The sequence below is a fragment of the Phyllostomus discolor genome, chromosome 5, assembly GCF_004126475.2.
Source record: "Phyllostomus discolor isolate MPI-MPIP mPhyDis1 chromosome 5, mPhyDis1.pri.v3, whole genome shotgun sequence".
NCBI lineage: Eukaryota > Metazoa > Chordata > Mammalia > Chiroptera > Phyllostomidae > Phyllostomus > Phyllostomus discolor.
In genome coordinates this window covers 174,401,552-174,415,689 of record NC_040907.2, presented here as the reverse complement: position 1 = coordinate 174,415,689, position 14,138 = coordinate 174,401,552, and the positions used below count along the sequence as shown (strand labels likewise).

Genomic DNA, 14,138 nt, shown 5'->3' with positions numbered 1-14,138 from the left:
ATGCACTGGGGGCCAGGACAAGCCATGCTGGGCAGCCGGCCCCGCGCCTGCCTGGTGTCCGGCCGCTCTGGGCCCCTGGGTGTCCTGTCCCCCTCAGAGCATCCCCCCGGTTCATGCAGCTCCAAGGTCCGTGTTGTGAACAAACTCCTGCCCCACTGCAGACGCCTGGGTGACGGGGAGACCGGCCGTTTCACTCCACAGGGGGGTCGCGCACAGATGCACCAGACCCGGGGGAGAGAGCCTACGGTGTGGCTGGTGAGACAGGCGCCCGCGGACCCCGAAGGGCACAGGGCGACCTCGTCAGCTCCTGGGGGGGATGCAGGTCCTGGGGGGCTCCAGTGGGTCCTGCTGGGGGGGGCGTGTGTGTCCAGCTGGTCTGAGATCGCCGGGGAACCCAGACCGGTGGGTTTGGTCGGGGAGCCACAGCAGCTGGGCCCCCCACATGGAGAGCCCGTGTGCGCCCTCCCCAGCGAGGAGTCCGCGCTCCGCTGGTCTGATGACGCCGGCGCGGCCGCCCGCTCCGTTTCCCGGGGGCAGAATGCCCCCCCCCCTCCCCTTCCCCGTGCCCGTGCGGGTCTCGGGTCGATCCCGCGGCGGCAGCCTCACGCCGCTCGCTGAGCCGTGTCCAGGCCTCCGTGTCTGCTGGGGCTCCTCTCCCCTCCCGGTTCCGCACACTTGGCTTTTCGGACCGTTTCTTCCCCCTGGTCAGCGTGCGCCCTGGTCCTGCCGTGGGAACCCCGGGAGGGTCCGGGTGGGGACTGCCGAGGGCGAGCCGGGCGAGGACGCCATCCCGCCGGGGTTGGGGGTCCGGCCTCCGGGGCAGCAGCGGATCTGGCTCCCTTCCGTCCGGGCTGCCCCGTCGTCCAACGCCGTTGCTCTGCTTTCTCCGGGGCCTCCCACGACTCCTCACGCACTTGCTGCGATCGCCGACAGCGTTCGTGCGCCCGTCGGTGCCTCTTCCTTCCGTAACCGGAGAAGCCGGGGTCCCCGTTCTCGCCTGTGCGGGCAACCCGCTGAGACCGAGGGAGCCAGGTGGACCTGCTCCGTGGAAGGGCAGGGCCGTTTGCTCCTCTCCGGTCCCCACGCTCTGTGTGCGGCCCCCCCACGGCGCGGGCCGGGCGAGCGGGAGGGAGACAGTCGTCCCCCGTCCCCTGTTTCTTTCCTGAGGAGAACCGCTCTCCGCGGGCCCGCCGCCGCCGCCAGGCAGCGCGTCCGCTGTGGATGCGGCAGACAGCCCCGAGCAGTCGGGGCGTCGCCCTGCAGTCCCGGGTGCCGAGCGCACGCTTTTTAGAGCTTGTGCGTGGGTGCTGCCCTTGGTCAAACGCCATCTCGGGGGCGGAGAGAGTACCTGTGTCGTTCTCTCCCGGTCCCTCCAGAGCGGCCTGGGCCCGCCCCACCCCACCGCCACCCGCCCCACACCCGGGCCCCCTGTGGGCCTGCTCGCCACCCTTCCTCCAGGTTGGGGGTCCCCATCGCCTCATCTCAAGCCTCGGGCTTGAGGGAGACACCGCTGTGCTTCTTCCCTGAGTCCCTGAGCTGTTTCCCCACCGGGTGAGCAGGGCCCACGGGGTCCGGTGGCCCCCTGGCGTGTGGGTGCCCCAAGCCCTTTCGGGTCTCAGCGCCGTGCCAGGCCCGGTCGAGGCCCCTTCCCCGTCAGCAGGTTTTGGCGCGAAAATGCAGGAATTTCTGGGCCTGGGACGATGTCCCCCACTCTTTCCAGGGGCCGCAGCTCCAGCTCTCTGCCCCGGGCATCTGCTTCCTTCCCTGACTGACACCCCAGTGGTGGGCCTCCTCCACCTCCCGGCCCCCCTCCCTGCTCCCCGTAGGTGCATGAGCCGGCGAGGACCCCAGCTCTGGCCCCCCAGCTCTGGGCCCCCAGCTTCCCCCCGCGGCTGCGTGCAGGAGAAAGCTGCTGGGAGAGCCCTGGGGGCCGGCGGGCCGGCGGTCCCAGTGCTGTCCAACGGCAGCCCCGCCCTGATGCAGAGGAGCTTTCTGAAACCATGGCGGCTGCCGGCTCCCCCCATTCTCCCGGTGCAGCCCACTTCCTCCTGGAAGTCTGAGCTCCGGTGGGGTCAGAGTGACCACTGTGTGGGGTGGTGCCGTGGAGCCTGGGGACCGGCCGCGGGGCCCTGCTCTGAGCCGCGGCAGACCGGCGGCGGCCACGCCCGTCCGGAGGCTGCCATCGCAGCCCAGGACCCTCGGTGCAGCCCTCGTCCTCGGGGCGGACATCCATCCCGAGGGGCGTCCCTCAGGCCCTGGAGGCGGCCACTGGAGCCCCTGGAGGCGACAGGGAGCCCCTGGCTCTGTCCCCGGACGGACCGCTGGGTCGTCCACCTGGGGCCGGAGCGACCCGGTGAGTCCCCGGCTCTACTCCGAGGTGGACACCCGTGGGTGTTTGAGGTCCCCCCTGACGTGGGCCAGGGGGTCGTTGCCAGCTTGGTCCTCAGGGGAGTGGCCTCCCTCCCACTAGGGGGACAATGTGGGGTGGACCTCGGCTCCACGGAAGACTTCCCAGGCACACGCTCACCCTGGGGACAGCGCCTCCTTGTGGGCAGTGCTGACACCACAGCGCGGGCCCGGGCTGGGGGCTGCGGCAGACACCACAGAGGGACGAATGCTTGCTGCCGGACCGAGGGTCCGCCCGCCTGCCCGCACGCGAGGCGAGCAGAGCAACCCGGGTTCCGGTGCCGCGGGCCGGATGCCCAGCCGGGCAGCAGAGGCCCCCGCCCCACCCCTCCCGCATCGACGGGGCGAACCCTGTTAAGAACCCCCCAGCTCTGGGGCTCCAGCAGGGGCTCGCCTGTGGGCGCCCCCCCCCCAGGCCGTGAAGGGGCTTGGGGGCCCAGAGCCACTGCTCCCAGGAACAGTGTTTGCACCCGGACGACTTGGCGTGGTTTCCGGGCTGCCCGGGGCCGCCTGCTGCTGCTGGGGGGACGGCGCACACGCACCCTCACGCCAGAGCCCGTGTGACGCTCCAGCCCTGCCCCTCGCCGCGGGCGGAGTGTGTGCCGGGAGCCCCCTCGGGGGAAGGGCAGAGCTCCCCCCCCACACCCTCCATCTCCTCCCTCTGGAGGCCGCGCCCACCACCCGCCGGGACCCGGCACACCTGGGCTCACCTGCAGGGCGAGGTCCGGGGCCCCGTCACCCAGCGTCAGAAGTCAGCTCCTCACCCCCCTTTGCGTTTCCACCGCAGACGCCACCACCCAGCGCTGCACCCAGGTCCTCCCCACCTGCCGCTGCCCCAGCCTCGCCCTCGCCCTCGCCCATGGGTGCACCCCTGCACGCACGCGGGTCCCAGCGAGCGGCACCATGGGACGGGGCACACTCAGGTGCGGCCCCCCTGGACGCCCGCCCGAGGCCCGAGGGAGGGGGAGTGCATGGGGGTGGCCGGCTCGGGCGCTCGGGTGTTTGGGCTCAGCGTCCGCCCCTCGGGGTCCAGCCGGGAGGGGCCCCGGTCGAGGTGCCGTCGTCGTCGAGACGCCCCCGGGGCTCCCCACGCCCTGCGCCCCGGCACCTGGTGCGGACACGGCGCCCCGGCGCCCGGCGCTGATTAGCCACCAGGAAGAAGCCGCCGCATTCACGCCGGGCAGAGCGAGGGGGCGGGTGTCCCTGGCCAGGACGGGATAACGTCCCTTTCATGGGGCTGGAGACGCAGGACAGAGCCGCCCTTGTCCCGGCCCAGGGCCCCGCACGCCGGCCGTGCTGGGGGAGACGAGCGCCCCTGAGGGGACAAAGGCCACACAGGACACGGGCTCACACGCAGCTGCCCTGAGGGCGAGGCAGCGCCACCCTCTGCCCTCGGGGCCTGGTGTCCTCCGGGCTGGACACACCTGGTGGGTGAGGCGGCTTCCGTCAGGAGGGGAGCGGACACACCGTCAGACACTCCGAGGACCGGTCAGGGCCCACCGCAGCCCCCGCCCACCCTCCCCCTCGAGGGCCCCCAGGAACGGCCAGCTGGGTCACCCAGCAGGGTCTGCGAGTCCGGCAAAGCCGGCGTCCTCAGCGCACCACTGCTGAGACGACGCCACACTCCCGTCACCCCACGGCCAGCAGGGGACACTGTCCACTCTCCCGCAGCCCAGGCCCCGCACCCATCCCCAGTGACACGGACCCTCCACTCTCGGCCCCAGGGCAGTGCCACCCTCAGGCTGGCAGGCTGCCCAGTCGCTGGAAGGGGGTACGCTGAGTGGCCCCTGGCAGATGCCCCCAGGCCCCGGCCGCGCACTGTGCCAGGAGAGGCCGACCTGCCAGCATTCACTCGGGCACCCACCGGCACACGGCGGTGCCGTAGTGCAGCCGGGACCCGCTTCCTGCCACCAAGCAGCACACACCCCGAGGCCGAGGGGGGCAGCCACATGCAGCTGTCTGACCCCGAGAGACCTGGCAGGGACCCTCGTGGACCGGAGCTCAGGGGACACGGGCCAGAGCCCCACATGGCGGGTCCTCTCACAGGTGCCGACCGGGTCACTAGGTGGTGGCCCTCGTGTGGGCCCCCCTCCAGCCCCTCCTTCGACATCCCTCAGCAAGGTCCCCCTGCCCACGGGGGAGCCTCCGGGGTCCCTGGGCGTGCGCCCACCTGCTCCGGGACGCTCTCATGCCCTCGGGGTTGGCCCCCGCCACGACCTCTGACCCCACACAGGCTGCGGAGCGCCCCCCCCGCCCCCCGGCAGTGAGGCCACAGGCTCCCGGGGCGAGGCCCAGGCCGGACGCAGGCGGCCCGACTGGGCACAGAGGGCTCTCCCCGAGCCGGGGGGGTCTTTGGCCGCCACACAGCCTCGGAGGGTCAGGCGCGGTAGGGCAGCCACCAAAGCTTCCGCTCTCAGGTCGGCCTCGGGGCGGCCAGTGTTGGGGGCGCTGGCACGGGCTGTGACGCGGCGGAGCTGCGGCCTCAGCGGGGTCCCCCGGGGGTGAGCCACAGAGACAGGCGCACAAGTCCAGGCAGGCAGGGGCACCGGCAGCAGCCAGGGCACCCTCGTCCGGGGCTCTCCTCTGCTGCTGACGGGCGGTCCCTCCATCCTCGAAGGGCTTCTCTGCCCCAGGACAGGGGAGGGGGAAGTGGCGGGGCCACGGCTAAACAGGCAGAGTGGACAGAGCCGTGGGGACGTTAGAAAGGACGGCCCGGCCACTTCCCGGTGGCAGGCCCCACCCCACGGCCCTGGCCAGCTGGCTGCCAGCAGGACCCACTGCCACCAGGGAGACCCGGGTCCGAGGAGGGACCGGAAACCCAGGCGCCCCACACAGCAGGAAGGGGCCCCCCTGGACTCAGGCTTGCCCACTCTCCAGCCAGACGTCCGGGGAGACAGGCCACTGCTGGCCACGGGCCGGCAGGCCAGGGCAGGCCGGTCCCCAGGGCCCCAGGGCTGGTGGCGCTTACCTGCACGCACTGGGGACAGGGACAGGGACGGAGGCGGTGGCAGTTCCGCCAGCAGACGTTTGAGCCAGACCAGAGGGGAGGAGGGGGGCGGGGGGGACCGGGGCCTCCAAAGGGAGAGAGCCAGTGACGGGGCCCCTCCCTGCGGGGACCCCAGGGGACCGCAGACCCTGCTGGGGCAGAGGGTGAGGGGGCAGCTCGTGAAGCCCCTGCCCGCCCCTCCGGCTCCCCCGGCCAAGGTCCCACCTCCACACGGAGCTCTACGGTGGGAAAGGAAGGGGGTGGAGAGACGGCAGGCCTTCTCCAAACCCTGGCTCATGGCACCCGCACCGGCCCCGGGGGGCCCGCCTGCAGACAGCCTGTGGGCACCCCCCCCCCCCCCCCTCCGATCCCGTCGCTGCCTACGGGCCTCTTGGCAAAGCCAGCTTTGCCGTAACTTCCTCCCAAACGTTGGCAGGAAAAAAAGACGCTGCGTTTTAATGGGTTCGTGCCATTTCTCAAACCAAAGGCAAGTTGCCCCAAGGCACACTGGTGGCCTGCACCGGCACGGCTGTCACTCTGCACGGCACTGCGGGGGACGTTGTGGTCACTAATGAGCCTCTTGTGTCGAAAGAAGACTTTTCTGTCCACCTCCCAGTTAAGAGTCCGGCTTTCAGCACTGCTGCCCCGGCTCCTGGGGAAGCAGAATGAACACAATGGGCCCCGGGGTCCTCAGAAATCCGCCCTAATGAGCCTCCCGAGCGGCCGGTGCCACAGAGCTGAGCGGCTGGCTGCCTCAGGCTCGGGGGGAGGGAGCAGGGGGGGGAGCAGGGGCCCTGGGAGGCTGGGAGAAGCCGGCAGGGAGGGGCCCCGCCCCCACACCCTCCTGCAGGCGGCCACCGGGTGCTGTCCGAGGTGCTGCCCGCCCACCCACCCTGGCCTCAGCTCACTCACGTGCCCTCCCCTGGACTCGGGGGTGACCCCACCCGATGGGCACTTCCGGCCGGCCCTGCTTCCACTGACCGCCGTGGGCCTGGCTTTGGGCATCAGCCCTGCAGGGACTGGCCCGTTGGTGGGGCTGCCCGTGGTGGCTCTGGCCCAGCCTCCCGCTGACCCTGTGGGCCGCACCCCCCAGTGTCTGCCAACTTGCCCCCAACCCCCGGGGCCTGGGTGCATGCAGGCCTGCGCCCCCTCAGGGGAGGGGAGCAAGGGGAGGTCCTGGGAGCTGGGGGGAAATGCCCTCCACCCCCATGAGGTGCCCCAGCTGTCAGGCGGGAGCAAACGCCACCCTCTGCCCTCCGAGGCCTCAGCCAGAGGCCCCCCGAATGCGGGTGCTCAAGCCCAGCGACAGACAGGTGCCCACCACCGTGGGCACGGAAGCCCCGACGCCCGTGGGGACCCCGTGCGGGGGCTCTCCCGGCGGAAGTGCTCTGGGGCCACAGCGAGCCTCCGTCCAGATCGTCCAAGACCTGGCACGGCGGCCCCGACCCAGAGGAGCTTGGGTGGAAGCTGCCGGAAGCTGAGCAGGTCCCGGCTCGGAACACAGGAGGCGCCCATCAGGGCGTCGTGTGGCGTCACAGACGCCGAAGAAGGAAACCCAGAGCCCGCGGCCCCCGGAGCGGCACGGACCTCGCGCACAGCCACACCGAGACACAGACCAGCCTGAGGAGGAGGAGGAGGAGGAGGAAGGCCGGCCGAGGGCGGCTCTCCCACTCCAGGTCTGGGGGACGGACCGTGTCTCCCGTCGGCGCGGCCGCTGTGCGGGGCCGTGTCACTGGAGGGAGGCAGACAGACTCGGCGCCCGGCCAGCTGCTCCTCTCGGCCGCCCCGCGAGAGCCCAGCAGAGGGGTCGCCGCCCGGAGGGCCCAGATGCGGCGCTGACTTGGCCCGTAAAACCCTCCAGGCGGCTGGGGAGGGTGGAGGGCGACCGGGGCCACTTGGTGGGCGGGAGGGGCCCGGAGCGGAGGACGAGGCCTGGGGAGGCCCCAGGACGACAGTTCCATGTGGACAAGCCCCCCCCCCTCCGGTCGCAGGCTCCTTGCTCTGGGTGGTTCTCTGACACCATCATTTCCTCCCCTGCAGGCCCCTTGGGGACGCGGCTGAGCCTGGTGCCCAGAGGTGGCATCGGCTCCTCCCGCCTGGAGGCCCCTCGAGGGGCCCTCAGCCCTCTCCGGGGTCCCCAGCAGCCTGCTCCCCGCCCCCCGGCTGATGCCCACGGACCGTCACTCGGGAGACACCGGCGGTGAGGCCAGGGCAGGCACCACGGGTGGGCGGCTGTGTCGTCCCTCTTCCCTCCCTCTGGCCTTCGCTTTGTCACGACTGTTCATCGGTGCCCACCGTGCGGCACCTCCCAGGTCACACAGACGTCGCACAGGCAAAGGCACGCTGAGCCGGACGCCAGAACGTGTTGGCCATGATCCCGCCACCCGCCACCGACGGTCACCGGGCCAGGCGGCCCCGCGTGTGGCTGCCGGGGCACCAGGCCCGTGGGCCGATGGTGCGTCTGACCTGCACACACCGGTGCCCACCCGGCTGCTGCCCCTCCCTTGCTGGACCTGGTTCCCAGCGGGTGGGGGCGGCAGGCTGGACGGCGAGCGCCAGGCACGTCTCAGCACGAGACCCCGAAACAATAAACGAGCACGGGATGCGGTGGTTTGCCGGGAAGTCCCACGTAAATCGAAACGATGCCTCCCCCAGGCCCCAGCTGAACCGCGCCGGCCCAGACCCCTCCTCTCCCACCGTGTCATTTCTGGGGGAAGGTGGACACGTGCAGCCGGGTCGGGGGTCAGGGGAGAGATCCGGGCCCTTCGCTCCCCTCCCGGTCGGCGGCCGGGACCCTGAGCGGCTCGGCGGTCGCACCTGCTCTTTGCAGACACACAGCAGCCCCCCCACCCCCGCCCCCGCCCGAGGGGCCCGCGGGCGCTGCGGGGCCCAGGCGAGGAGGCCGGACGGGACCTGTCCGGGGCCGCCTCCCTCCTCCGGAGAGCCAGCGCCTGCCCCGCGCTCTGTGCACAGACCCGGGGACACTGCGAGGAGGGAAGTCCGGCCCCTTACGGTGGACTCCATCCATGGGCCGACTCGCAGAGGCACCCGCAGTGACGTGGAGGAAGCATCGCGGCCTTGCCCAAGAGCCTTGATCCACGGGCAGGAACCGGCTTTCGGAAAAACAGCGAGGGGGCTGGGGGCCCTTTGCACCGGTCTTTCACCCCCAGCTCCGGCGGACGCAGGGCCGCGTCTGTCTCCGCTCCACCCTCCCCGGCCACCTCCGGGTCCCCGCCCCGGGCCCAGCCGGGTCCCCCCTGGCGGCAGCCCAGGCAAAGGGGCGTTTCCCACGCCCACCGTCCTCAGTCAGAGCCCGCTGGGCCCTCACCACCCGGCCCCTTAGATCTGCAGGCAGGAGGGGCAGCGGCAACCTCTCCGGCCTCCCTCACTGCCGGGAGGGAGTGTGGGGTCACAGCCCCCCAGCAGAGCGTGAAGGGGAAGGGAGCATCCCCTCGGCCCCTCCCCAAGGGCAAGGTCAGAGGCCAGGCGCGCAGGTTTGCTCTGGGAAACCTGAGGCCGGCCCCCCTCTGCCTCCGGACCCCAACCGAACCCTCCTTCCGCGGCTTCCGGTCAGCATCCGACAGCCACTCTGCCACCCGGGAACTCGAACACGTGAGACTGCAAAACCGGACCCCAGAATATAAAAATAAAACCCCCCGCAGAGGCCGCGCCTTCCTGACGGCGGATCAGCCGGCGACACAGACACGCCCGAGCCCGAGGCCTCCTGCGCACCTGCGCCACCCGGCGCTTCCCCCCGCCAGGCCTGTGCGCCGCGGCCCGCAGCGGTTCCCCGGAGAGGAGCGCGGGCGAGACGGGGCCCTGGGGGCCTGGAGGGGCAGAAGGACCCCGCCCCGGACGCCCCGGGAGTCCGAACCTGACTCTGCCGCCTCCGGGGCACCCCAGGCCATCCCCCCGCGCACGCAGAGCGCCGGAGCCCCGGGCGCGCCGTGCCAGGTGCGGGGAGCGCAGAGGCCCTGCCTAACCGCGGCGGCGGGCGGGGTCAGGGGACGGGGACCAGGGAGAGGGACCGCGGCGGCCCGCGGCTGCTCACCGAAGCTCTCCGCGGGCGGGCGGCGGCGTCCGACGGTCCCGCTCGGCCATTGCAGTGGCGCTGCGGCGGGCGGGGGGCGCGCGTCACCGCGGGCGGGCGCCCCAAACCCAGGCCCTCCCCCGACACTCCCTGCCGCCGGCCGTGCGGCTCCGCGGCACCCCGGCCCCACCTCTTCCTTCTCTGCTCATCGCGTTCTCCCACGGAGCGGAGCGGGGCTTGGGGTCGCTTCGGATCGGAAAACGCCTCCGCGGAGAAGCTCCGCGGCTGCTGCGCGGGGCGCGCGGAGGGCGGGGACGCCGGCGGCGGCCCGGCGCCCGCCCTGACCCGCACCCAATGATGAACCCCCGTTCACGGCCCGGGTTACTCACCCCCGTTTCGCGCGGGATGTCGGCAGCCCGGCGGACTCGGGCGTTTTGTCGGTTAACCCGTGGCTCCCCGTCTCCCGGCGCCGCCTCGCACCGCCCCGGCGAGAGGGGCGCTCCTGCGGACTCGCGGGGGGCACGTCCTGTGTGGCTGCTCCGAATCGCGTCCCGGAGCGCGGGCGAGCCCGGCCTCTGGCGCGGGGCCCACCCTGCCCGCCGCCGGGTGCTCCGGGTCTGGGGTCCACCGGCAAAGCGGGGGGGAGCCCACGCCCACTCCGGAGAGTAGCCGGGGGAGGTGAGCGAGTTCATCCAACAAACGCAGCGCACAGCAAGGGCAGACGTGGTGTCAGGGAAGCCTGTGTTCACGGTGGTGAAATGTCCCCGGGGGGGATGCTCGCCTCCCCTGGGTGCCAAGGCCTACAGACCCGCAGACCCCACAGCTCTGGGCCCAGAGGGCACAGCCCGGCAGGCGGGCCCTGCAGGTGGGACCGAGGGGGCGCCTGCTCAGCCTCTGCCCCAACCCTGCACCCTGCCTCCTGGCCACGGGGAGGCCACTACCGTGTATTGGTCACTGGTCAAGACACAGCCAGGGCTGTTTTCTCTCCCAGCAGGCACCGCGGGCACCTTATTTTATTTTATTTTATTTTATTTATTTTCATTTTAGAGAGGGTAGAGAGACATCAACTTGTTCCATGTACTTGTGCATTTATTGCATGATTCGTGTACGGGCCGTGACCGGGGATCGAACCCACAGCCTTGCTGCATTGGGATGGCGCTCTAACCAGCTGAGCCACCCGGCCAGGGCCTGGGCCACCGCGAACAGGCCCTCCCGGCCTCCCCTGCCCTCCCCACACAGGGCGGACTCCCAAGGCCCGCGGCGCCCCCCGCTGTGGCTCCGCAGTCAGAGGCGCAGCAGAGGGGTCAGCGTAGGGCGAGGACCCGCGGCGAGCCCCCGATGGAGCTCCCGGAGGAGCCCGGTGGGCGGGAAGGAAACCCGCAGCTCGGATGGGCGTGCACTCCAGTGACACCCGGGGGACGGCTGGGCTGCCCCGTGGGTGACGCCGCGTGGAGGCCCCATGGTGGTCTCGGCTGCTGATCGGCGACTGGGCAGCCGCCGCAGCCAGGGGGGCCTGGTCAGCGAGGTCGGGCGTGTTAAACCCCACGACGTCCGCACCCGCACCGCCGCCCGCCGCTCCCGTGAGCTGGTCGAGCCCGGGCCAGCGGCGCGGCCGCGGAGGGCGGCCCCGGGCACCCCTGTGGCTGGGCACCTCCGCCCCTGGCTGTTGGGGCCGCCACCGCCGCCAGAGCACCGCGTGAGCGTGCACACGGAACACGGCGATCTCACGCCTGGGCCCACTCCCCACGGCCTGTCCCCCCCGGTCTTTGTCCCCAGACCCCCGACCCCCGCCCCGAAGCGCCCGGTCAGCAGTGTAGACGAAGGTCCCAGTGACCTTCCCTCCAGGCGAGTGGGCACCCCACTCCTGCTCCAAGGGGGCCGCTGCGGGCCCCTCCCCACTGCCCCCCCCGTCCCCCCTCCCCACTGTCCCCCCCACTGTCCCTCAGCCACCCTGAGAGGGGCCCAATGCCATCTGTCCTTTTGCAGCTGATACCAGCGGAGCAGCCGAACCCCCTTACCGGTCAGTCACTTTCTGGGGGGCACCCCGGGACACCGAACACACCGCTGGGGGGGGGGGGCTCCTGAGCACCCGTTTGCTGACCGGCGGCACTGCGGCTGCGCGAGGCCTCTCCGCGTCTCCTCCCGAGACCCTCACGCAGCACGACCGGAAAGGTGTGCACGGCGGGGAGCCTGGCAGGCAGCGCCCCCGCCTGGAGTGAAAGTGAACTGACAGCGCCCCGTGCCTCAAGGGCCGTAATGGAGGGTGCACAGCGCCCGGGGTGTGGGGGGAGCGGTGGGGGAGTCGGGGCATCTGTAACAGCATCAACAACGGGTTTTAAAATGCGGTAACAGGAAAACACGGTGTCTGTGGTGTTCCCGACCCGAGTCGTGCCGGCACGCAGCCAGCACACGCCTGACCAGCCCAGCCTGAGGGCCATTGTCCTGGACGCGTGAGAACGTCAGGGTCACGGAAAATGGGGGCTGAGGGGCCGTCCTGAGTCGGGGGGGGTGCTGGAGACGGACAGAGGACGAGGGGGTGGGTGGCCGGGGGGTGGGGGTGGATGGATGGCAGGTGAACGGTCATACAAACTACACTCAGACTCATTCAGTTCGTCAGCAGCAGAGGCGTCGCTTCTGGGCTGGACCTGGGAAGACACCCACCCTGGGAGTCAGGCCACTGGGGCAGCCGAGCCCTGACCGCCCACCTTGGCTAAGTAGCCAGACATGCTGTGTGTGTGTTTAACGGTTTTATGTATTTCTTTTTAGAGAGAGGGAAGGGAGGGAGAAAGAGAGGGAATGAAACGTCCATGTGTGGTTGCCTCTTGCATGCCCCCTGCTGGGGACCTGGCCACAACCCAGGCATGTGCCCTGACTGGGAATTGAACCACCGACCCTTTGGTTCACAGGCTGGCACTCAGTCTACTGAGCCACACCAGTTGGGGCCAGACATGCTGTCTTAACCTTGCCCTTGCCAACACCCTCTGATGGCGCCCACGGAGGGTCAGCTCCATGCCCCTGCCCCCAAACCCAGCAGCCGTCACCAGCGTGGCATCAAGGTCAAGAGACTCAGGGGCCACACTGCCCCGTCTGGTTCCAGCTCTGCTGCTTCTCGTTGGTGACGGAGGAGCCTCACCCACTTGGTCTTGCATTCCTCACCTGTGGCGTGGGCAGCCCCAAGCCTCCGTGGCAGGTAAACCCGGGCTTGAGTGGACGGTCCCAGCCCACCCGTCCAGTCTCTTGCTGTAGAGTGTGTCCCCCCAGATTCGTGTGTTGAACCCCAAGCTCCACTGCAGTGGCATGGGGTGGGGTCTCGGGGAGGAGACGAGAGGTCAGGGGTGTGGGAGCCATGTGATGGGATGAGCGTCTTTCTAGAGCCACCAGAGAGGTGACCAGAGTCACCACGGGAGGACACGACGAGACGGCCGCCATCTGAGCCTGGAGGAGGGCTCCCCCAGAGCCCGACGGGACTTTCGCCCCCCGAACTGTGGGAGACGGTGTTTGCTGTTGAAGCGCCCAGTCTGCGACCACTTGTACAGCTGTCCACGTGAACTGAGACGCCCGTCTTCCCTGTTCCACCTGCAGGCGTGTCTTTCACTCAGTTCCTTGAAAACACCCACGGGGCACTGACCACATGTTGTGTCTACATGCATGCACACGTGTCTGCCGGGGGGGCCACCCGGCCTGTGCCTCCCAGCCCCTCCTACCCTCTCCCGGCAGCTCAGCAGGTCCCACCAGCTCTCCACGCTCCAGGTCCCGGGGCACTTCCCCTGCCCCACTGCAACGAAGTGTGTGCGCTTGTACGCTGCGTGCAAACACAGTAACACAGTCTGCACTACAGACACACTGTGTTTACACACGGTAGGTAACAAAGTGTGTACCCTTCACACACAGTATATGAACACTGTAGCAGAGTGTGTGCACTTTATACACAGTACATAAACACTGTAACAGACTTCTGGCCAAGAGGAGGCGTAGGTAGACACACTGCACCTCCTCGCACAACCAAGACAGGGACACCAACAATTTAGAAACAGAATAACAACCAGAACTGACAGAAAATTGAACTGTATGGAAGTTGACAACCAAGGAGTTAAAACAGACAGATTCACCTAGACCAGTGGGAGGGGCAGAGTCGGGCAGCCGGCGGAGAGGGGTTGCAGCACAACGGGCAGTGGGACTGGTTGCATAAGGCATCCCGGGTGCAGGAGACCACAGTGGGCGGACCCCGGGCCCGGGGTGGCAACGGGCAGACCCAGCGAGGTGGTGATTGTGAAGCGAGGCACTGCATGCAAGGCATCTGGCTGACCTAGCGGTCCCAGGGTCCCAGTGCTGGGAAATACAGCCTCGGGGCACTGACTGAAAACACCTGTGGGGGTTGAGGCGCAGGGAGAGACTCCCAGCCTCACAGGAGAGTTCCTTGGAGAGACCCACGGGGTCCTAGAATGTGCACAAGCCCACCCATCTGGGAACTAGCACCAGAAGGGCCCAGTTTGCTTGGGGGAAGCGGCAGAAGGGACTGAAATCCGATGGAGGGTGGAGCAAGCGCCATTGTTCCCTCCTGGACCCCACCCCCACATACAACGTCACAACCCAGTGTCTGGGTGGCCCCGCCCTGGGGAACACCTAAGGCTCCGCCCCTCAATACGTAACAGGTGTGACAAGACAAAAAAAAAAAAAAATGGCCCAAACAGAAGAACAGATCAGAGCTCCAGAAAT

At 69.8% G+C, this 14,138-nt stretch overlaps 1 protein-coding gene across 1 annotated transcript; it reads left to right on the top strand.

Moving 5' to 3' along the window:
• Positions 1-10,091, top strand: LOC114497018 (collagen alpha-1(I) chain-like). Its single transcript, XM_028512676.1, has 10 exons — positions 1-126; positions 710-999; positions 1,459-1,551; positions 1,827-2,353; positions 3,194-3,329; positions 6,654-6,822; positions 6,931-7,039; positions 7,433-7,592; positions 9,154-9,346; positions 9,411-10,091. Exons 1-10 carry the CDS (start codon positions 1-3, stop codon positions 10,089-10,091), a joined length of 2,484 nt encoding a protein of 827 aa, XP_028368477.1.
• Positions 10,092-14,138: the final 4,047 nt, after the last annotated feature.

Excerpts from the sequence above, each read along its gene's own strand:
- LOC114497018 (XM_028512676.1), top strand. The coding sequence starts at position 1 with ATGCACTGGGGGCCAGGACAAGCCATGCTGGGCAGCCGGCCCCGCGCC. Across the intron at positions 1,000-1,458 it reads CGGGGTCCCCGTTCTCGCCT|GTTGGGGGTCCCCATCGCCT; the intron begins GTGCGGGCAACC and ends CCCTTCCTCCAG. Across the intron at positions 7,040-7,432 it reads GGAGGAGGAGGAGGAGGAAG|GCCCCTTGGGGACGCGGCTG; the intron begins GCCGGCCGAGGG and ends CCTCCCCTGCAG.